The sequence below is a fragment of the Monodelphis domestica genome, chromosome 6 (genome assembly GCF_027887165.1).
Source record: "Monodelphis domestica isolate mMonDom1 chromosome 6, mMonDom1.pri, whole genome shotgun sequence".
Classification (NCBI taxonomy): domain Eukaryota; kingdom Metazoa; phylum Chordata; class Mammalia; order Didelphimorphia; family Didelphidae; genus Monodelphis; species Monodelphis domestica.
Window position 1 is genome coordinate 251,636,795 of NC_077232.1, and position 11,163 is coordinate 251,647,957.

The following is an 11,163-nucleotide window of genomic DNA, read 5'->3' on the forward strand; positions in this document are numbered from 1 at the left end:
CACCTCTTAGTACACTATGTGTTGGTTCTAAGATGAAAGAGCAATAAGGGCTAGACAATGGGGGTTGAAAAATACAAATAAAAACTTATCTTTTGTCTTAGAATCAACACTGTGTACTCGTTCCAAGGGAGAAGAGCAGTAAAGACTAGGCAATGGGGGTTGAAAAAAATAAAAATAAAAACTCTTACCTTCTGTCTTGGCCTCAATACTCTGTTGGTTCTAAGGCAGAAGAGTGTTAAGGGCTAGACAAGGTGGGAGGGTTGGGGGTTAAAAAGGTTTAAAAAATAAAAATAAAAATCCCTTACCTTTTATCTTAGAATGAATACTGGGTATTGGTTTCAAGGCAGAAGAGTGGTGAGGGCTGGGCAATGTGGGTTAAGTGACTTGCCCAGGGTCACACAGCTGGGAAGTGTCTGAGGCCAGTTTGAACCCAGGACTTCCCATCTGGCTCTCAATCCATTGAAGCACCTCACCGTCTATCCCCTTTATTTTTATTTTTTTTAAAGCAATTATTAAGTGCTTACAAAGTGCCCTGCACTGTGCTAAGTGTTGAGGATTCAAAGAAAGTCAAAAACATGACCCCTGCTCTGGAGAAGCTTATATCCCCATCAGCCCTGAAAAGAACTTGGCAAGTCCTCACACCTCCCTGAACACCTCATTCCCTTTTGGTGTCTGCCTTTTACCCGGCTCTCACTTATGACTCCCAAAGCTGTGCCTGGGTAGGGGCCATTAAAGAACTCCTTCAAACTGTCCTGACTTTGGTCTTGCCACTGAAGAGAAAGTGAGCCTGGGGGCTTTGGGCCACTCTGCCTGGCTGAAATCCAGTTCCCCCTCCCAGTGATGTCATTGGTCCTCTTTAAAACAAAGGATGACCAAGCTGCCACATATGTACAAACATACGTCATCTATTTTTTTTCTATGGAAGACTTACTCTTCAACTTAGAATCTAAGAAAGCTGCTTTAGAGCAGCACCAAGAGCTTAACTCTTGCCCAGGCTGCACAGCCAATATGTCTGATGCACTGTTTTTCTAAGTCTCTCCACTCCTTCGAGCCTGGCTCATGCTTTAAATATTGGCTGGCAAGCCTGGCGTGGAAAGGGGCTCTGTAAAGGAAAGGATCTTCTCTAGAATGGGCTGGTTTTATTATTGCTAAGGATCATGAGCTCACAGGGCTGGAAGATCCCTTGATCCAGCATCCCCATCTTACAGATTAACAAACCAAGGTCCAGAAACATTAAATAAGGGACCTGCTCAAAACCCACACAACTCCATTTCTGAAAATGTGGTCCGGTAAGATTCTTGTAATTAGCCTAGTTCCTGACACGTTGTTGGAGCTTAACAAAATAATATAAATATATATACACATGTTATATTATACATATAACATATAATAAATAAATATAAAATGAATAGAGCTTAATAAATGTATTGGGGATATAACCTCTTTGGCTCAAATGGGATTTGTGAAAAGGAGAAAAATAATTGGGTTTGCCAGAAATCACTCTCATTTGTTTCACATATTTGTACATACATTGTAATCTATTCCCATTATTTGCCTGCATTGCAAATACATCCGCATACATTGTTTCACCTGAATTGAAATCAAATATCTGTGAAAAGGAGGGGAAACAGTGAGCCCAGCCTGAGCTCCTGTTAGGTCAGGAAGGCACTTGGGAGAAGGGATCTGATTTCTGTCTGTTTCACTGAGTAAAGCTACCCGGAGAAACGTGTTTAGCGTTGAATGATTCACCAGAATTCACCTGGGCTTGTGTTGTAGAAGCTTAATGAGGCCGAAGTCAGCTCAGACAGCGCCAGCGCCAGCACCAGCCAGACGGATGAAAATGCCAGCAGAAAGAGAAACGGGCTGTATGCAGAAAAACGAGCCGGGCCAGGCAAAAGAATCAAGACGTGAGCCTGCGGGCGGCTGCCGACAAATGGAACCGCCAGATTGGAAGAGAAGGCGCGGAGGTGCTGGGCACTGTTCTTGATTTTCCTGGTGTTCATAATTGCCTGTGTACTTTCTGATGGGTTGCCGAGAGTGATTTTTCATTCTGTTTGGATGTGTAAATAACCTAATCAATAAGTCATGAGCAAAACCAAGCTGCTAATCGAAACACCTGTTCTAGGAAATCCTTACTTGACCTTCGGGAATGCGAGGGCTTAATTTATTCTGCTCTTTGAGAAATTGAAATATGGAAATTAAATGTGGAATAAGTCCCACGTGTGCTGTTACATTTGGACGGGTAATGGTAGAAGACAAAGCTTCTCGGATTTGGAGCTTAAGGGATCTAAATAAAATTTAGCCTTATGATTAATTTAATATGCAAAAGTATGTTTACAAGTTGCAATAAAACCACGCATCCCAATTTTCCATTAAAAAAGTATCCTCCCCCCCATAAACAAGTGCTAAGCATTAAATAGGGGGTGATAATATATTCAGCCTGGGGTGGGGGGAGGCTGGAAGATAGAATTGAGAATCTAGATAACTCCCTCCCCCCCTTTTTTTATTTAAAATATTTTTTCATGGTTACATGATTCACGATTTCCCCTCCCTTTCCTCCACAATCCCGAATCCAACAAGCAGTTCAAGTGGGTTATACATGTTAGATAGCTTTTAAATTAAAAAAAAAAAAAGATATCTTTTAGAGAGCAGATTAATGAAGACCATTATTATGGATCACAGATATAGCTCTGGAAGGAACCTTAGAGGCCAGCTAATCTGACATCTTCATTTTATAGATGAGAAAACAGACTCAGTAAGGTTAAATGATGTGTCCAAGACCACACAGGGAATAAATAGAAGAGCCAACATTTGAACCCAGGCCCCTAGGCTCCAAATCTCTTTCGACTATACTATTTTTGCTGCTGTTGTTGTTCAGTTGTTTTTCAATCATGTCTGCTTTTCACGACCACATTTAGAGTTTTCTTAGCAAAGATATTGCACTGCTTTAGCATTTCCTTTTCTAGCTCATTTTCTGGATGAGGAAAGGGAGGCAAACAGGATTAAGTGACTTGCCCAGGGTCATCCAGCTATTATGGCCAGATCTGGCCACTGTACTGCTGCCATTATTATTTAAAGTAAGTACCATTATGTAACCATGGGAAAAAAATTTTTTTAAATAAAAAATAAAGTAAGTAGCACACCAGGCCCAGACTCAAGCTATTCCACAAAAGAGACGGATCATTAGGAACCACTTGACACAAACATTTTTTGTACTAAGTAGACTCCCTTCCATGTTCCAAGATTTCAATTTTGGTGCCTCAAACCAGGCACTTGATAGGATCCAAAGCTGTTTGCTGAGAATAGCAGTATGTGGGGCACTTGTACTTGGTACTTGGTAGCATAGTATCAGACCTGGAGTTGGAAGGGCCTGGGTTCAAATCTGCCCACATATACTTCCTAACTGTGATCCTCAGCAAGTCACTTTACCCCAAATGCCTAGCCCTTGCTGCTCTTCTGTCTAAGACAGAAGGTAAGGATTAAAAAAGAATAATAATAGTAATTGACTTATTGGTACTCCCATATTATACCGCTGTGCATTGGGATATATTCTTATAATATTTTATTTCATTAAATATTTCCCAGTTTTAACATCCATTTTTAAAATTTGAGTTCAAAATTGCCTCCTTCCATTTTGCTCTTCCTTCATCCCTTGAGAAGGCAAGTCATTGGCTATACATGTGAAAGTTATTTCCATATTAGCCATGTTGGAAAAACAAACAGAAAAAAAAAACTAGAAAAATAAAGTTTTTTAAAAGTATGTTTCAATCTACATTAAGAGTTTCCCCTCTGGAAGTGGATAGCATTTTTCATCATGGGACCTTTGGAATTATCTTGGCTCATTGTAACTATCAAGGTAGCTAAGTCTTTCATAAGATGTTTTCTCTCCCCCACCCCCTTCTTTTTCCTTTTTAATTAAACCCTCACCTTCTATCTTGGTATCAATTCAAAGGGAGAAGAATGGTAAGAGCTAGGCAATGAAGGTAAGTGACTTTCCCAGGATCACAGAGCTAGAAAGTATCTGAGGTCACATTTGAACCTGGGTCCTCCTGACTCCAGGCCTGAGTTCTATCCACTGTGCTACCTAGATGCCCCATTGAGCTATATTTTTGAGAGGGGGCAAAGTCCCAACTATTCAGCATTTCCAACAACAACAACAATAAATCACCTATTGTCTTTTCATGTGGTCTATGATTTACCCAATTTTAACTTCAGTGAAAACTAGAATATCAGAAAATGCAGTGGCCTGCAGAGGGGAGTCCGGTTCATCTGAGCAGTGTTTCCCACTTTGGGGAATTTAATGGAAGTTTGGGATTGGAGGAGGAGGAATTCAAGACCTGGCAAAGCAGGAGATGCATATGCAAAGTGTTATACACATTAGTAAATCTCTCGCCTCCCCACCATAGTTACTCCTCCCCTTAACTTCAATCCTCCACACTAATAAAAAAGAAAATTGGCAAAAGAGGGTGAAGACATGCTATATCAAGGACATCAGGAAGACATACCGGGGTCACGGCACCTCCACCAGAGACATGATACAGATGGCAAATTATTACATCGAGAGAAAGGATATCTGAGTTCTAGCCTTAGCCATCTTTCTCAATGACACAATTTATGAATTCAGAGAAGATATTTAAATTTGGGGCGTTCTTTTTCCCTGCAAAAATAGAAATAACAGTTTGTACTTTTCCTGTCAGACTATGCAGAGATATTGCAAGGATAAAGGAAATAATTACTAGGAAGGCATCCTAAAATCTTCAAAAGGAAATGTTATAGGAATATAGGGCAATATGGAGAAGAGTGCTTTTAGGATGAATCCGGGAGTAGTTCTTGGAAATATCGTGTTTATTCTACCATCCACACCTAGCTTTACTCACATTAAAGATACAAAATAGCAAGTAGAGGGGATTTGAATATGTGTCACAGTTTTAAAGATTGTAAAGTGTGCCGTCGTTTCAGTATGACTCTATTTGGGGTTTTCTTGGCAAAGATACTGGAATGGTTGGTCATTTCTTTCTCCTGATCATTTTATAGATGAGGAAACTGAGTCAAACAGGGTCGATGACTTGCCCAGGGTCACACAGCTGTCTGAGGCTAGATTTTGAACTCAAACTCTCTGACTCAAGGCCTGGCTGAAAACTTAGCCATTGGCTCTCACGATCCAGTATGAGTTGGCTCCAGCACAGCCCTGCCTCGAACTCTGGCAGGTTTTGCTAGGATGAGTTGGTAACAGATCAATTTTATGACCCTGAACCAGCCTAGCTAATCACAGAAAAGCTTACCATGGGTATGCTGACTGCCTGGAGATGAAATTTCTGTGGCCATGGCAACTGATGAAACAGGGGAATATTAAATGATCCGCTGTCCTCTGAGATTCCCATTTCTGCTGCAGGAGGATGGAAAAGGGATGGGATGGGAGACGGAAAAGTGAGCTAAGAATCACCCACTTTTTAAACACCAACAAATTGCAATTGGAAGTTTGCTGAGCACTAGCTGTCTGATCAGTAATGGGCATAATGTGGGAGGAGACAAATCACATCAATCTCGAGGCTCTGGCTATAAGAGACTGACTCATCCATCTCTATGCAGTGGGTAGGAAGTGGCTTTAGTTTTATGATAATTCCTGCACATCAGTCTCCCCAATGTGGATACAATATGTTTTATACAGTTAGAGAAATACATCTCACTGTAGTGCATTATGGGGCTGCTGGATGGCATAATGGATAGAATACTGGGCTTAAAGTCAAGAAAACTCATCTTCCTGAGTTCAAATCTAGTTTCAGACACTCCTAGATGTGTGACTCTGTGCAAGTTTGTTAACCCTGTCTGCCTCAGTTTCCTCACCTATAAAGTGAGTTGGAAAAAGAAATGGTGACCCACTCTAGGATCTTTTGCCAAAAAATTCCAAAATGGGGTCATAAAGTATCAGATACATTTAAACAACAACAGATTTTAGAAGTCCGAAGGTAGCAAAAGAGTTGGACACAGTATTGGTCTTCCTGTCTTTAGCCTCTCCATTCTCAAATATGTTCAAGAATCACTCCCTGTGTGACCCTGGGCAAATCCCTTAACCCTGTTTGCCTCAGTTTCCTCAGCTGGAGAATGAGCTGGAGAAGGAAAAGGCAAACCACTCCAGAAACTTTGCCCAAAAAAACTCTAAATGGGATCACAAAGAGTCCGACGCAAGTGAACAACAGATTTTGGAAGCCTGAAGGTAGCACAAGAGTTAGTCACAGTGTTGGTCTTTAGTCTCTCTGTTCTCAAATCCATTCAAGAATCACTCCCTGTGTGAACTTGGGCAAGTCACTTAACCCTGTTTGCCTCAGTTTCCTCACCTGTAAAACAAGTTGGAAAAAGAAATGGTGACCCACTCCAGGATCTTTGAGGGAAAAAAACCCTAAAGGGAGTCAAGAAAAGTCAGGCAAAACTGAAAAATAACCGAACAGTATGGTACATAATGTGGTTGATGTCTCTGTGTATACACACACACATATATACATAAACATTATATATAAACATATATATGTGTGTCTACAAAATGGGCTTACAGAGGTCATTTTCCAAGATGAACTTCTTTATTGTACTGTTGGCAGAAGATTCAGTATGTGAATATTTACTCCTGACCTCAAGGTATTCTCTGAATTAACAGCCAAGGATGCAACCGAGGGCATGAAGGCTGCAGCAGTGACAGGCACACCGATGTAGCTGGACACACGTCCTAAGCAGGCCTTATCTTGTTTAGCACCAAGAGGACTAGAGGTACACACATCCATCTCTTTTGGCATTAGCAGAGAGGAAAGGGACACTTTCAGATATTTTTGTTGGGGAGAATTTGCATTGCACACTTAAGGCATTACTTCGAGATTTTTCAGAATGACCAGAATGTTTTCTTGTGGTTTGGCCTTTGATTGTTCATCTGGTGAAGGACCAGAACAAAACTATCCTATACACACAACAACAGACTGTGCTCAGCAGATAACATCAGCTTCACGGCCAGGGAAGAGACAATTGCCAAGTGGAGCTCACCTTGTGCTCAAGTTAGATTTAATTGCTATCAGTTTCCCAGCACAACATTGGCATACTTCATATTCTCTGTGCAATAGGTTATCCTCCAGTCTCCCAGGGCATCCATGGCAAATGCCATGGTTGACTGATTGGGATTTCATCAATATTGATAGATGTAATATACAGCTAGCAAAATGAAACCAAGCATGGCACGTAGGATAGAGACATATGTATCACTAAACATATATCAATGACTCCCAGGGGCCATTTTTCTTTTTTTTTTTAAACCCTTACCGTTGGTCTTAGAATTGAAGTATCTATTCCAAGGCAGTAAGGGCTGGGCAATTGGGGTTAAGTGACTTGCCCAAGGTCACACAACTAGCACATCTTAGAGGCCAGATTTTAATCCAGGACCTCTTATCTCTAGACCTAGAAATATATCCACTAGCTATCTAGCTGCTCCATCTGGGCCATTTTTCAAAGTGTCTTTTTAAAAAATATACTCCTGGTAGAAGACAAAATATATAAATATTTGATTCTCACTTCAAGGAATGTCTTAAATGAGTCTCCCTCATTCCCAAGTTTTTGTTTCCCCAAGTTTTCTATTCACAAATGTCTTAATAGGTCCAGGGACCACTGAGACCCAAGACTAACTGTCATCATGGCAGAGCCTACAGTCCCCGGACAAAGAGCAAGGACATCAGAGCTCAGGTTTTTTTTTTTTTAATTTTATAATATTTTATTTGATCATTTCCATGTATTATTCATTAAAGACAAAGATCATTTTCTTTTCCTCCTCCCGACCCCCCGTAGCCGACGTGTGATTCCACTGGGTATCACATGTGTTCTTGATTCGAACCCATTGCCATGTTGTTAATATTTCCATTAGAGTGTTCGTTTAGAGCCTCTCCTCTGTCATGTCCCCTCAGCCATTGTAGTCAGGAAGTTGCTTTTCCTCGGTGTTTCTACTCCCACAGTTTGCCCTCTGCTTATGAATAGTGTTTTTTTCTCCTGGATCCCTGCAAGTTGTTCAGGGACATTACACCGCCACTAATGGAGACGTCCATTACGTTCGATTATACCACAGTGTATTAGTCTCTGTGTACAATGTTCTCCTGGTTCAGCTCCTTTCGCTCTGCATCACTTCCTGGAGGTTGTTCCAGTCTCCATGGAACTCCTCCACTTTATTATTCCTTTTAGCACAATAGTATTCCATCACCAACATATACCACAGTTTGTTCAGCCATTCCCCAATTGATGGGCATCCCCTCGTTTTCCAGTTTTTGGCCACCACAAAGAGTGCAGCTATGAATATTTTTGTACAAGTCTTTTTGTCCATTATCTCTTTGGGGTACAGACCCAGCAGTGCTATGGCTGGATCAAAGGGTAGATATTCTTTTGTCGCCCTTTGGGCATAGTTCCAAATTGCCCTCCAGAATGGTTGGATCGGTTCACAACTCCACCAGCAATGACTTAATGTCCCTACTTTGCCACATCCCCTCCAGCATTCATTACATTCCTTTGCTGTTATGTTGGCCAATCTGCTAGGGGTGAGGTGATACCTCAGAGTTGTTTTGATTTGCATCTCTCTGATTATAAGAGATTTAGAACACTTCTTCATGTGCTTGTTAATAGTTTTGATTTCTTTGGCTGAGAACTGCCTATCCATGTCCCTTGCCCATTTATCAATTAGAGAATGGCTTGGTTTTTTGTACAATTGATTTAGCTCTTTATAAATTTGAGTAATTAAGCCTTTGTCAGAGGTTTTTATGAAGATTTTCCCCCAATTTGTTGTTTCCCTTCTGATTTTAGTTACATTGGTTTTGTTTGTACAAAAGCTTTTTAATTTGATGTAGTCGAAATTATTTATTTTACATTTTGTGACTCTTTCTATGTCTTGCTTGGTTTTAAAGTCTTTCCCCTCCCAAAGGTCTGACATGTATACTATTCTGTGTTTACCCAATTTACTTATGGTTTCCTTCTTTATGTTTAAGTCATTCACCCATTTTGAATTTATCTTGGTGTAGGGTGTGAGGTGTTGATCAATTCCTAATCTCTCCCACACTGTCTTCCAATTTTCCCAGCAGTTTTTATCGAATAGTGGATTTTTGTCCCAAAGGCTGGGATCTTTGGGTTTATCGTATACTGTCTTGCTGAGGTCGCTTTCCCCCAGTCTATTCCACTGATCCTCCTTTCTGTCTCTTAGCCAGTACCAAATTGTTTTGATGACTGCTGCTTTGTAATATAGTTTGAGGTCTAGGACTGCAAGGCCCCCCTCATTTGTGTTTTTTTTTTTTCATTATTTCCCTGGATATCCTTGATCTTTTGTTATTCCAAATGAACTTTGTTATGGTTTTTTTCTAAATCAGTAAAGAAATTTTTTGGGAGTTCCATGGGTATGGCACTAAATAGATAAATAAGTTTGGGTAGGATGGTCATTTTTATTATATTGGCTCATCCTATCCATGAGCAGTTCATGTTTTTCCAATTGCTCAAGTCTAGTTTTAGTTGTGTGGCGAGTGTTTTGTAGTTGTATTCATATAGTTCCTGTGTTTGTCTCGGGAGATAGATTCCTAGGTATTTTATTTTGTCTAAGGTGATTTTGAATGGGATTTCTCTTTCTAGTTTTTGCTGCTGAGCTGTGTTGGAGATATATAGAAATGCTGATGACTTATGTGGGTTTATTTTGTATCCTGCGACTTTGCTAAAGTTGTTGATTATTTCAATTAGCTTTTTGGTTGAATCTCTAGGATTCTTTAAGTAGACCATCATGTCATCTGCAAAGAGTGATAACTTGGGCTCCTCCTTGCCTATTTTGATGCCTTCAATTTCTTTTTCTTCTCTAATTGCTACTGCTAGTGTTTCTAGTACAATGTCAAATAGTAGAGGTGATAATGGGCATCCTTGTTTCACTCCTGATCTTATTGGGAATGCATCTAGTTTATCCCCATTGCAGATGATATTAGCTGATGGTTTTAGATATATACTGTTTATTATTTTTAGGAATGACCCTTCTATTCCTATGCTTTCTAGTGTTTTTAATAGGAATGGGTGTTGTATTTTATCAAAGACTTTTTCTGTGTCTATTGAGATAACCATGTGGTTCTTGTTGGTTTGCTTGTTGATATGGTCGATTATGTGGATGGTTTTCCTAATATTGAACCAGCCCTGCATCCCTGGTATAAATCCTACTTGATCATGGTGAATGACCCTTCTGATCACTTGCTGGAGTCTTTTTGCTAGTATCCTATTTAAGATTTTTGCATCTATATTCATTAGGGAGATTGGTCTATAGTTTTCTTTCTCTGTTTTTGACCTGCCTGGTTTTGGAATCAGTACCATGCTTGTGTCGTAAAAGGAGTTTGGTAGAACTCCCTCTTTGCTTATTATGTCAAATAGTTTATATAGTATTGGGATTAACTGTTCTCTGAATGTTTGATAGAATTCACTGGTGAATCTGTGAAGCCCTGGGGAATTTTTCTTAGGAAGTTCTTTGATGGCCTGTTGGATTTCATTTTCTGATATGGGATTATTTAAGAATTCTATTTCTTCTTCTGTTAGTCTAGGCAGTTTGTATTTTTGTATATATTCATCCATATCACCTAAATTGGTGTATTTATTGCCATATAATTGGGCAAAGTAATTTTTAATGATTGCCTTAATTTCCTCTTCATTGGAGGTGCTGTCCCCCTTTTCATCTTTGATGCTGTTAATTTGCTTTACTTCCTTCCTTTTTTAAATTAGATTGACCAGTACTTTGTCTATTTTGTTTGTTTTTTCAAAGTACCAGCAGAGCTCAGATTTTCTATCTGTCACTTTGGGCAGCCTAATCCACTCCAGCAGAGGATTCTCTAAACATCCCCTACATGCCAGGCACCAGAAGGGCTGGGATGCAAATACAAAAGATGAAACAATCCTGTTTCTCATAAGATGGCATCAAACAGACAAAGTCCTGGGTTAATCTTGACTGAAAGGCTTAATAACCCCAGAAAATTCTCTCCAGCTTGAGGTTACAGAATAGTTTCTGGTTAAGTCACTTAAGACTATATGTGTTCTTTCTCTATAAATATACATCTATACTATATATTAGACTATATACGGGGTGGGGGGGGGGGCAACTGGGTAGCTCAGTGGTTAGAGATCCAGGCCTGAAGATGG

At 40.0% G+C, this 11,163-nt stretch overlaps 1 protein-coding gene across 2 annotated transcripts in view; it reads left to right on the top strand.

Annotated features, from left to right (window-relative positions):
- The window catches only part of ETNPPL (ethanolamine-phosphate phospho-lyase), a 28,874-nt gene extending 26,655 nt beyond the window's left edge, over positions 1–2,219 (top strand). For both annotated transcript variants that reach the window (XM_007495817.3, XM_007495818.2), the window contains one exon: positions 1,777–2,219. In XM_007495817.3, coding sequence (XP_007495879.2) covers positions 1,777–1,911 — 135 coding nt within the window. In that variant the 3' untranslated portion in view covers positions 1,912–2,219. The remainder of the gene's footprint in view (positions 1–1,776) is intronic.
- Positions 2,220–11,163: the final 8,944 nt, after the last annotated feature.